General features: G+C 45.2%; 1 protein-coding gene across 2 annotated transcripts in view; it reads right to left on the bottom strand.

Moving 5' to 3' along the window:
* Positions 1-1,678: 1,678 nt before the first annotated feature.
* The window catches only part of setdb1b (SET domain bifurcated histone lysine methyltransferase 1b), a gene marked incomplete at its 5' end in the record, with an annotated part of 41,562 nt that continues 30,325 nt past the window's right edge, over positions 1,679-12,915 (bottom strand). For both annotated transcript variants that reach the window (XM_080751556.1, XM_080751555.1), the window contains 6 exons: positions 1,679-3,879; positions 4,742-4,830; positions 5,867-6,102; positions 6,856-6,962; positions 8,265-8,284; positions 10,354-10,481. In XM_080751556.1, coding sequence (XP_080607682.1) covers positions 3,762-3,879; positions 4,742-4,830; positions 5,867-6,102; positions 6,856-6,962; positions 8,265-8,284; positions 10,354-10,481 — 698 coding nt within the window. In that variant the 3' untranslated portion in view covers positions 1,679-3,761. The remainder of the gene's footprint in view (positions 3,880-4,741; positions 4,831-5,866; positions 6,103-6,855; positions 6,963-8,264; positions 8,285-10,353; positions 10,482-12,915) is intronic.

A 12,915-nucleotide genomic window follows, 5' to 3' on the forward strand; every position in this document is an offset into this window, starting at 1 on the left:
ATTGTAACTTCAAACTCCATTTTAACCACTAGAAGCTGGGCCGCCCGAAGGCGACCTGGCCAACTCGGAACAATGTAAATAGGGAATGAATGCCCCGCCCTTTAATGCAAACCCCATTATACCTGTTTTTATATGGAAATATCTGTATCTGTCTGTCTGTCTGTCGGGTCCATTTTATGCCCATATATGGAGATATCTGTCTATCTGCTTCCATTTTATGCCCATATATGGAGTATCTGTTTGTGCCTCCAACTGTGTTGTAGACACAGTGCCGGTTCCCCCTTTAATGCAAACCTCATTATACCTGTTGTCATAGGACCCGTTTTGAACATCTGTTTGCCTGTGTCCATTTATGCCCATATATGGAGATATCTGTCTATCTGCGTCCATTTTATGCCCATATATGGAGTATCTGTCTGTATGGAGAACGCGCGTGCCCGTGGGACGAACGCCCATATATGGAGAACGCGCGTGCCCGTGGGACGAACGGTTCTCGAGATACGCGGATTACATACAATACATACACACTCACAGAGATTTTTTGTTGACTCATGTGGCGTACGTGATGTCAGAGCCTTTTATGAAGTGATGTCACAATGAGTCAGAGCTTTCGCCGATTTCCTCCGGAACAGCCTGATGTCAACAATCAACCCCGCATAAGGAGATTCCGAACGTTTCGCGCCGGTTCGGGAAAACCGGGGCACTGCACTCCGTGCCGCGGCGGGGAACGCGCGTGCCGAATCTGAAGCCGGTGGGACGAACGGTTCTCGAGATACGCGGATTACAGACACACAGACACACAGACAGACAGACAGAGACTTCTCGCATTTATAGATAGATGATAGATTCATTAAAAACACACATTATTTTTTCTGGTGACTCATAATACCCTCCTAATACGTGAGCAGACCGTGTTTTTTCAATAACCTTTTTCTTTTATTTTTAATAATTCTTTGGGAAAATGGAAAACATTAAATACAATAATATTTTATTGAAAATAAATGAAAAAAGTTATTGAAAAAACACGGCCTGCTCACGTATTAGGAGGGTATTATGAGTCACCAGAAAAAATAATGTGTGTTTTTAATGAATCTATCATGGTTAAAATGGAGTTTGAAGTTACAATGGGTGTGTATGTGGAGAGGGCCTGGGCGTGTTGGAGCTGGTAACATTTACATCAAATATCTAAATACTGAATGAAGCAAATTAAAAACTGTTCAGGGTGTTCATACAAGCCTGATTAGACCTAAAAGTTTTTTTGAAAGTGGAATATCCCTTTAAGTCTGACATCATTTTGTAGGCAGAGAACTTTTGGGGCCAACTGCCCCCAAAACCTGTGAATCGTTTTAAAATTTTTACTATTTACTAATTTTTCTTCTCTTTGTTGTTGAAAGGAAAGTGGTAGAATTATACTTTAGTCGTTATTTTTGTCTCGAATTTGTTGAAATAGCGAGGGACAAATATTGACAATAAATCTGCTTGGAGGTTTGACTACAAAATGATGTCACGGCTTAAAAGCCCCATTGTGAAAAGGTTATATATATGATAGTAATCATTGTTAGAGTGTTTGCTTCAGGGGGAAAAAAAACTTAACAAAAAACAGGTTATGTTGGAATATGACATTTTATTAATAACACAATTGAACAAACTTAACAAATAAAAACAAAATAAGGCAGAATATAACAGACAACAAAGATCCTTTGAAATTAGACTAACTGAAAAAAAGTCCTTCGTAATAATCTACTAACAGAGGGTCTATCAAAGCCTAGACAAGCTGGGATAATCTCTTAGTGAACAAAACCTTTGTTTTTGTGAAATGAGAATCGGGACAGAACAAGAGATACTCATAAACCAAAAACCTTATTTTAACTGATGACCAAACCAGGGGGTGTCGGAGAAGCCGTTTAGCATTCAGTCACACTTTCATTTAAACAGTTCAGTTTAGTCAACTTACTTCGAACATAACAAACTAACAAAACAATTAACTTTAACAACATAATAATAATGGAAGCAGTTTCTAGTGATATAGTGTATAATACACTATATGAATCTAGAAGGTGATTACAGACCTCTGGTGGTTACGGTTCCACCTAACAGTAATAATAAACATGTCTAGAAAATACAGTGATCAGTTAGTTCTTGGTCACAAGTGGACGACCCAAGCAAAAACACATGATAGCAGATGTGAATCTGCACATTTAATTAACGATCCCACCCCTTCGGAGAACAATACAAAACATTTCTGCTTAAACGTATACTCGGTCCTATGTATGATGGCATCACTTGCCTAAAATAGATGATCTATAACAGCCTGTGGCATGTGTGCTCCCAAACAAACAGTTTATTTTTTAACACGTCAGAGCGCTTTGATTTAGTCAAAAACAGTAACATGTCTTTGTCCCCCCCCCCCTTCAAAAACAATCTCTGAACTTCCTTACATTCCCATTTAACCACTTTCAAGCTGCTGCAACAATGTTAAATGTCTTTTTCCATTGAAACCCAGGTCACCTTGTGGAAAAGTCAACTACAGCCATGCCACAGACCCTATTAAGTGGTTAAATGCATGAACAGCGGACTGGTGTTCCAGCCATTCAAGGACCAGTTGGAAGCAGCGTAGTAGGAACGAGGTCCCGGGTCATTACTCACGTCTCAACTTCCTGTCACACACTGAACAGATCAATGAATGTTCTTTAGTTCTGTGTGCGTTGTTCCTCCCTAACCTTAAATGCCTTATATCAGGGGTCTTCAACGGGTCTTAGTTGAGAGAGAGATGAAACAGGGACCCCCACAATCTGTTCATAGATTCCATATAGTTTCATTGTTTGACAGCACGATCATCAGTGTATTTTGGATTCATGTGAGTTTTCAGATATGTAACCACTCTAACCGTCAATACTGAATAAACTTGACATTTCACTCTGTACTTGATCTGCTCTTTTCCCCCTCTACACCAAAGCCCTTTGCCGAAAATAGCCGATCTACAAGCCCACAACGCCTCGCAGCGCAAGGCATTGTGAGCTTGTAGATCTGCTATTTTTGACTAAAGTTCTCAGAATATGGACGCTAGGGTTCAAATGGTGTTCAAGTGGTCAATATAAAAAAGGATAAAAAAAAGTCACACAAAGATTTGGAGGACCCCCTGTGGTAACTCTGAGGACCCCCTAGGGGTCCCGGACCCCCTGTTGAAGACCCCTGCCTTAAATGGACTACAGTAAGAATGCTGAGAGCAAGAGAGAAAGGGATTGATCTCCGTGCTTCAGTTACAGCCAGCAGATATCTGTCCCTCTGGCCTACTGGTCCAGGCGCATACCGGCATTGCCACATAGGCATGGATGCCTGGCAGCGTCGCCGGTTCCATTCCTGATCCGGATGACATTTGCCGCGTTTCGCTCCCCATCTCTCCCCCTATTTCCTGTCAGTCTACTGTCCTATCTAATAACGGCATAAAAGCCCCAAAAAACTAATCTAAAAAAAAAAAAAAGATATCTGTCCAAGAATTGCTCTACCATGATGTGTGGGTCATTGCTTGCGGTCTCGATTAGCAACGCAACGACATTTCGGCAAATGGCTTTACACGGCTACCCTACCAGTCAAAAGTTTGGACACAGCTTCTCACACACATTGTGTGAGAAGCTGTGTCCAAAACTTTGACAGGTAGGGAGGGTATATCTGCATCTGAATGCAGATGAATGGTCAGAGGAGAGATAAGAAGGTGGAGAGAGATAGAAACACAGAGAGAGAGAGTTTCCCAGTGTCTTTGGTTACAGGAGTCGTCCTCTACATTCAGTGGATCCACAGCAGCAGAGGAGCTCCTTCCCCTCGACGCTTCCAACCTCATAGTTATAATCCCACGTCAGCTCTGTGCCCGCACGGATACGCCTGGACACACACACACACACACACACACACATCAATAAAGCAGGGGTTTTCAAAGTGGGTGACGGGGCACCCTGGGGTGCCGCGACGGCAAGTCCAGGGGTGCCGCGAGATAATTTGATAATATTTGGGATTTATTTGGACACTTAAATATTTAGTATAATTTTAAACTTGAAGTACAAAGTTATTTTCAGTCAGTTCTAACCAAAATGGCTAATATCTCAACGTTTTCCTTGCAACATAATCACAAAAATATCGTCACTGTCGGGCAGAAACCTCGTATCTCCAAGTTTCAAATGTCTACGTCTTTTGGTAAAGCAAAGCCCTGCTTCATCATCATACAAGACTGTCACACAAAACTAGTGAAAATCTGGGTTAGTTAAGGCCTCTGAGTGTTTAATTAATTTTATATAAAAAGCCGAATTAATTCGGGATCGGCACCCCGGGAAACGTCGCGCCGCCGACAGCATAGATTCAGTGAAAATTGGGGGACTGTAAATTTGGCATCTGGCCACTTTCAATGGAATAAATCGTCGGAGCACGTAGGACTACTCTTTGGAAAGCGTAGGACGAGCCAGGACCACCAACGTCTTTACAAGCAATTACCAAAGAACAGGTGATGCTGTTTGAGCTGTATCCTATGCATAGTATGACTAATAGTAGTAGTAACAGTAGTACTAGAAGCAATAGTAGTACTAGTACTACTGCAAGTGCCAGAGTCCCACACTAGTCTGAGGACAGATTGACAGATGGTACTGCCTGGGCTAAACCCGCCGATATGATTCAATAATATGACATGTTATTGGAATTTCAATGACACGAATAGCAGTGAGAACAGCTGGGAGTTAGTGGAGGATAAACTCACTTGCTGGCGAAGAAGGCGACCCAGGGGAACCGCAGGTCATGAGTGTCCACAAAGACGTTCTGGACAAACAGGTTGGGACTACAGCTATGCTGCAATGAGAGAGAAGACAGATGGACAGATAGGAGTTGAAGAGGAAAAAGAGAAGAGAAGAGTAAGTGAGAAAGTGTAAAATGGAGAAAGGGGAGATTTTTAGAGACCATGAGTCATGACAAATATTCAATCTGTTAAGTTAAAAATGTTAACTGTTTCTTGTTAACTATGACCGGTGTGTGATATGGTACACTGTGAGCTAATGGAGAGACGTTTATTGTGAAGGTTTGACCGGAAGAGGCATGGCCGCAGTTGAAACTACATGTTGAACATGGCGGTTGACTTATTTCGTGTAACACAATCTACCTCACCAAATATGATCAAATAGCAACTTACTGACATTCAGTAGAAGTAGGTCTACTATGTAAATATGAAATTGTCTGTCGGGTGCAAAGCTCATTATGTCCAACACTGTTACATTTCAGGATTCAAATTCAACAACAGGAAAAGTAGCAGTACAAGCTCAAAACGCATGATGTGGATCTGCTACTTTAGCGAAATTACAAAGTTAACCCATTTAGACCCGAACGCAAATCTGTGTCGCTTTAGATTTGAACCACTTTAACCATTATTATTATGCTTTAACTATTACAAAATAGCAGATATACAATCTCACAGCACGGCGCAAGCTTGTAGATCTGCTATTGTTTTCTTTTACCGTGAACATTTGTGCAAGTCTTTGAATATTTTTGTCGTATATGTCTTATAAATCCTTCTTCTAAATCAGTGGTTCTCAAACTTTTTCATGTCAAGGACCCCCAAAATTACATGTATTTGGCCGCGGACCCCCATCTCAAAATATGTTGTTCCAGGGACCACCCAGAAGCAAAAATTTGAGTTACAAATGTTCGCTTAAAAAAAAAAAAAAAAAAGATCTACAAGCTCACACAGCGCGGCACTCAGTGCCACGCTGTGAGCTTGTAGACAGGATGCTATTTTTCAATAGCTAAAGTATAAAATAATTCCAGGCCTAAAAATGTGTTAAAACAAGGGCTTTCTGCCCGACGACAGCAAGGAAACATAAAGTGAACCAACGTTGAGGTATCGGCCCAGGTTGCCCTCCAGCTTGGCGTCGATGATGTAACACGACTCTTCCCCGTCGAAGAACTGCCGGGTGTTTTTGGGGCCGTCGTTCTTGGCGCCGTCGGCTCCTCCGCTCTGACCCTGCGTGTCAGACTTCCGTCCGGGGTTTCCAGACTTCACCATCATGGCGTGGCCGCCCTTCAGGGCGATGCCGCGCGTCGACTTCACCGCCACCTGCTTCTTGGTCACTGTTGGGGGAGGGGGGGAGAGAGAGATAAATGAACAGTGCGCTCTAGGCCTGTCACAATTATATTACATAATCGTCTAATTGCAATTATTTGACATAACCGCAATTATTTTGTCATAATCGTTTCCATGTTGAAAAATGTTCATATATTTTCAAACATTTTCAAAAATAGCGGAAAAGGCAGATTAAAAGAAAAAGGGAGTAACAGACCATTTAGACCAGTGGTCTAAATGGACCAGATAAAAAAATCTCTTTCTCCAGATATTTTTCCATTCAAAGTGGATGGTAGATAGTAGATACAGATAAAGAAAATATCTGCCACAGATATTTCTTTTATCTGTGGCAGATATTTTTTTATCTGTATCTACAATCCACTTCGAATGGAAAAATATCTGGAGAAAGAGATTTTTTTATCTGTTATCTGGCCCATTGGGAATGGGCCTTTACAACTATGTAACTCTGACAGTATACAACTGTGTATACTGTCAGAGTTAAGGGGAGACCTTGATTTGTAAAGTTTGAGAAGTACTGATTTAGACCAAAATGCAGGTTTAAATGGATTCTGCAATGAATCTCTGTACTAACAACAATTCAACAGGACTTTTGTATAAGGCTCCCTCATTGTATCACGATATATATATATATATATATATATATATACGATATCTCTGAAAAGGCATATCGTGGAGACATTGTATCGTCTCAACGATATTTATCACCATATCGCCCAGCCCTGTTCTGACCCCTGCCTCACCCTGGCTGGGTTTGCTGTGCTTAGGAATGTCATCTGATCCAGAGCTGATGGTCTGGACGTCATCACTGTCAGACAGCGTCATCACCTCCTGCTTCTTCACCAGGTCACTGCCGCACGCGCGCACACGCACGCGCACACGCACACACACACACACACACACACACACACACACACACACACACACACACACACGTTCAAGCAGTTTATTAGTCAGAATAACCACATTAAAGCTTCAATCAGTAACTTATGTCCTACCGAGCATTCAAACCCGGGCTCCCCCTGCATGAGTACCAAGTAGGCTTATCACGATACTGGATTTCTAACTTCGATACGATATTTAGAAAAATGACGATACTCGGAACCATTTTCGATACCATGCAACCACAGCGATTTTAGTGCAAAGAAAGATACAGAACTTCTTGAGGTAGATGGTAGTACACTTTTTAAAGGCCTGCCTTTGATGTTTTCACATTCTAAGTACAAATAGGCCTTTAAAATAACTAGGAATAAGCCAAAGTAGGAAGGATACACATAAAAGTAACGTTGGTGTAAACCAATGAGGTAAAAACTGAGTATTGATATTATCGATACTATGGAAAAGTCATATTGAAAATCGATACTATATTCAAAATCAATACTTTTCGATAAATCGATATGTTTGACAACACGAGTACCAATTCTGCCAATGTTTTGAGCATGGGATAAATTGAGCTTTGGCTTTTGTGTAATACCACTTGCCGACCAGTAGGTGTCCCACCAGACCAGAGGACGAATCGATGGAAGAGCAGGTAGACCCACTGCATTTTGTGTTAGTTATACTGTATCAACATACTTTTTAACTCTAACTCTATGCCCTAAGTTGGGCAAATCTTTAAGAAATGTACAGTTATTATCAAGATTATTATGGTTGTATTTTCTTTATTAAAAAGTAGCAGGTTGATCTACAAACTCATAATGCATCACGATGAGCTTGTAGATTGACTGCAATAACCCTCAAGAGTTTTCACTGATATTTCTCCCTGTTTTTATTGAGTGATAAAAGGCTTTAGGTTGTGGTTTTTACTATGTTTTTATTGTAGTGGAGATACTGAGTGTAGGGTTTTCCACATGTACGTACCTAACCAGTGCATCTAAGTGCTATCAATTCATGTTTGTACAGTACATTAAGTATATAGGGTTTAAATTGTTAAATACAATGTATCAAAATAAGACATGTTTCTGTGGGGAGCTGGCATCAACTACAACAGTCTATTGAACATAAATAAATGGATAAATCTCATTTAACTAATGATGATGTGAACGTCTGAAACATGTTTTATGCTCATATGGGGGGCATCAATGAAATATCAACAGATTGAAGACAATATACAACATGAAAAACAACAGACTTCCTGCGGAGTCATACATACCTCTTATCATCTCCAGACCCCTAGAACACACAAGAGAAGATCAATTATTAACTAGAAGCAGTGCTCTTCCGAGCACAGGTCTCCACCAGGCCACACAAATCGGCCTGTTATAGCGCCACCATGAGGCTGATTTAAAAAATGTGGGGCAGAGGTTCTGAATTAGCATCCAGGGAGTGTGTGTGCTCAGTTTGGCAGCGATCGGGCCAACGGCGTCGGAGATTAGCTGGTAACAACCAGGCCACACAAATCGGCCTGTTATAGCGCCACCATGAGGCTGATTTGAAAAATGTGGGGCAGAGGTTCTAGATTGGCATCCAGGGAATGTGTGTGCTCACTTTGGCAGCGACCGGGCCAACGGCGACTGAGATTAGCTGCACACAAACTGCGAGGACACACACACACACACGGACGGACACACGGACACACGGACGGACGGACGCACGGACGGACGGACGGAGGGGAAAACATACTCTCCCCTCAGCCTTCGGCTGGTGGAGACAATAATAATAACAAAAATATCATGGCAAGGCCATCCCGGCTTCAGAGGTATTACAACGTATAGGTGTAACAGATAAATGGGACAGTACTGATAGTAACAACACTACTAACTAGAAGCAGTGCTCTTCCGAGCACAGGTCTCCACCAGGCCGTGCATCCTGGTGGTGCTACTGTATAATAGGCTAATGTAAAAAGGGTGGCCTATGTTCTTCACCTTAGATCTTTCATGGCAATCGGACGCTGCATGCATGATTTGAAGCATTGTGTTCCAAAAATGTGTTTTGCTAAAGTCTACCTGCTGGTGGCGCTATAACAGGCCAATGTGAAAAGGGTAGCATTTGTTCCTTGACCTAGTGGGGAATATGTGTGCCAAATTTCACGGTAATCGCAAGCTGCGTTGATGATTTGAGGCATTTTGTTCAAAAACTGAGCAATCCTGCAAACTTTGGAAGCCAATATTAGCCAATCAGGATGGAATATGAAATATCAGACGGATCGTACTTGATCACATGACTATAGAGATACTGTGTACCGATTTGCATGATTTTTGGATAAAATCTCAAGGAATAATAGGAAAAATAGTGTTTTACTTAAGTCGGCCTCCTGGTGGCGCTATAAAAGGCTGATGTGAAAAATGCAGGGAAAGGGTTTTTCCTTGGCCTCTAGGGAATGCGCTTACAAAGTTTGAAACTGATCGATGGAGTTATAGGTAAAACCTCAAATCGGCCTGTTATAGCGCCACCATGAGGCTGCTTTCAAAGATTTTAAGTGGCATTTCTTCTTCGACCTAGTGGGAACGTGTGTGCGCGATTTCATGATAATTGCACTTTGCGTTTGGGATTTGAGGCATTTTGTTCCAAACGGCTCAATCCTACAAACTTTGGAAGCCAATCTTAGCCAATCAGGATGGAATATGAAAAATCGGACAGATCCGTGTCGATCACATGACTGTCGAGATACTGCCTACCGATTTGTAGGATTTTTGGACAAAATCTGTAAGAGTAGTGCACAGAAATGTGTCTTGCGAACATCGGCCACTAGGTGGCGCTAGAAAAAGCCCATTTGAAAAATTTAGGGCAGAGGTTCTAGATTGGCATCCAGGGAATGTGTGTGCTCACTTTGGCAGCGACCGGGCCAACGGCGACTGAGATTAGCTGCACACAAACTGCGAGGACACACACACACACACGGACGGACACACGGACACACGGACGGACGGACGCACGGACGGACGGACGGAGGGGAAAACATACTCTCCCCTCAGCCTTCGGCTGGTGGAGACAATAATACTAACAAGGCCAGTGGTTCTCAACCTTTTCAGGCTGCGACCCCCCAAATAATCATATTTTAACTGGGGACCCCCCCCCCCCCCCCCACCCTGACGAGCACTAAGAGTTGAGACATTACATTTTGTATAAAACGGTTCTATTGGGAAAATAGCATATCTACCCAGCAATGCCCCTAGAGCAGCAATTTAACATTGTTCTATGGATATCATTTAAGCTGCTCTGAGAGCAGCATTGACAAAATGCCTTAAGAGCAGCATTTTAACATTGGTCTATGCTTGGGGGCGTTTGTTCCTGTTCCTCACCTTCTTCAGACTGTGACTGGTCAGCCAGGAAGCCACTTTGCTCTTCCCCGTCTCCTCTGGCACCACAGGGCGCTTCCGGTCCTCCGGCCCCCCTGCTGAGAGGGCTCCCTCCTTACTGTCCTGGCTGCCTGTGGAGGAACCACAGTCACCAGCATCATCAATACCAATAAGGGTTTTCTGTCATTTACTCGAAATGCACTCCTCTTGGGTTATCGCGCCTCCTAGCGTGCGATACAGAGCTACACATATGCTCCCGAATGACACAGTCGGAGGGTATGCCAGTCAAACGCCCCGCCCCACCCGTGGGCATAAGGCGCGAGACTGGCATGTGTACTTCCTCTTCCGTTCCTCTGCACGCATGAGATACGGACGTCTACACATGTTACTCTACGACAATTAATTAATTCTTCAAGTTACTCAGTATAAGACCAGTTCGAATTCAACTTTAGCCTTAGCGGTGAGTAGGACCATCACCCACGGGTTTCGTTCAACTTGGTCTGTTCTTCTCTGTTTTGTTCTTCGCTGTTTGCTGCTAACGATAACAAGCGGCTAGCCTAGGTTAGCTTAGCTTACCTTCGTCATGTCTAGCGAGGGTCTGTTTTCACCACCCCTCCCTCGACGCTGCGGGGATCCGGAGTGCAGCCGCTTTATCGCCGCTGAGGACCCGCATTCCATCTGCCTGGGCTGTCTGGAGCTACAACACGCTTGGCAAGGTTTCTACTTCCCAAACAGCTGCGTGTTCTGCGCGACGATGGACGCGGCCGTTCTTCACCAGCGTCTGCTGGTGGTCATGAACATGGACGCTGCAAGGCCCAAACAAAGCCACGTCGCTCGGGGAGCTCAGATGGAACACGGCGCTCGGATCCCCGCCACGCCAGGACAAAGAAGCGGGCCTGTTTCCAGCACCGCAGCAAGGTTTGTCCAGGCGGCTCCTAGTGTTTGCGAACCTATCCGCAGTAGCTTCTCTCCGATGTACACTATTTCTACCACAGCGCACAGTGGTGGGACCGGCATGTTCGGCTCTACCCCGCGCTTCTCCTTCACGCCCGGTCCTGGTTTGACCAGCACCGGGCCTCTCCAGGCCTCCGCCGCCCTGCAGGCTAGCCTCCAGGGACCACTCCAGGCGGGGCCATTGTCTCCGGTCGCCGCCGAGGCGGCCACCAGTGGGACTCCTCACCCCACCAACCCGTTCCTGATGACTCCAGCGGTCACCGCCCCCCCCTCTTTCCCCCCTCTCTTAACGTCCCAACAGAACGTGCCACGTAAAGTGCCTCGTGGCTCGGACGAGTTTGGCACCTCCGAGGAGGAGGAAGATGCCATGGAAGGAGAAGAGGAGGAAGATGAAGAGGAGGAGGAGGAGGACGGTTTGGTTCAAGAGGAGACAAGTGAGGACATTGTGACAAGTGAGGACATTGTGATGCTAAGCCCCCGTCATGGCGGCACCCCGCGCACCTCACCCCAAGCCCCCCCCATCGCCCCTGCCAAGAAGGCAGCGGTGGATAAGGAGAAGGTGGGCGCCACAGCAGAATCCACCCCACAAGAACTGGACCTGCTGGCAGTGGTTGAGCTGGCGGTGGCCAAGATGGGCCTCACTATGCCAGTGGAGCCTCGCCCTGCGAGCTCAACGGAGATCAAGTTTGCGGGCAAGAGAGAGGTACAGACACCAGTCCCTCGCTCTCAGAAGCTACCCGCTACCCCGGGGCTCAAAGAAGCTCTCCATTCCACATGGAAAGAACACAGAGAGCCCGGGAAGATGGCTCTGTCAACCTCACTGGCGGATGAGGACAAGTTTGGCGTGGGCGGCCTTCCCCCTGTGGATGTCGCCACTAATCAGTTCTTCTGTGCCCAGTTTAAACCCACGGAATGCCCCTTCACTCAGGAGCCTGTGCCCAAGTTCAAGAACAAGGACGAGAACAAGGTCTCCAACATGGTAAAAAATGTTTATAAAGCTGCAGGGCTCTCTGTGAAAAGTTTAAACGTGGTGGGGCTGATGAATGGAGCCATGGCAGAGATGCTGCTCCAAAACAAGGACCGCCTCCCTCCTGAAGCCTATGCTGAATGGGATGCCATGCTACAGCTGGCAATAGTGAGCAACGTCCATGCCATCCAATGGGCTGGCAGAGGTATGGATGTCGCTGTCAGCATGGAGAGGTTCAGGTGGCTGCAGAAAGTCCCCTTCCAAGGCGACGAATCAAAGGCCAGCGAGAGGCGAGAGGAGCTGAGGGGCCTGGACACAGCCCCCAACAGTCTCTTCGAGGGAGCGTTACCCTTCCTCCGTGTCATCACCGACACCAATAAAGCCCAAAAAGAAGTGGTGGATGCTGTTTTGGGTAAACCTGATAAAGGGAAAGAACAGTCAGGTTACTCAGGACGCTCTTCCCGTAATAGGGAGAGATATCAGGGACCCCCCCGACAGGGCGGGAAACCCCATCGTTCTCCTAGAGCTCCGTCTTCCTCCTCGGGCACGAGCAGAAACAGAAGTCAGAGCAACCAGGGCTCCCAGCACCAGGAGATGCGCCCACCAGCTCGCCCTTCATACAGCGCAGCAGTGAGGGGGCGTGG

The sequence above is a fragment of the Nannobrachium achirus genome (assembly GCF_963921795.1).
Source record: "Nannobrachium achirus genome assembly, chromosome: 2".
Classification (NCBI taxonomy): domain Eukaryota; kingdom Metazoa; phylum Chordata; class Actinopteri; order Myctophiformes; family Myctophidae; genus Nannobrachium; species Nannobrachium achirus.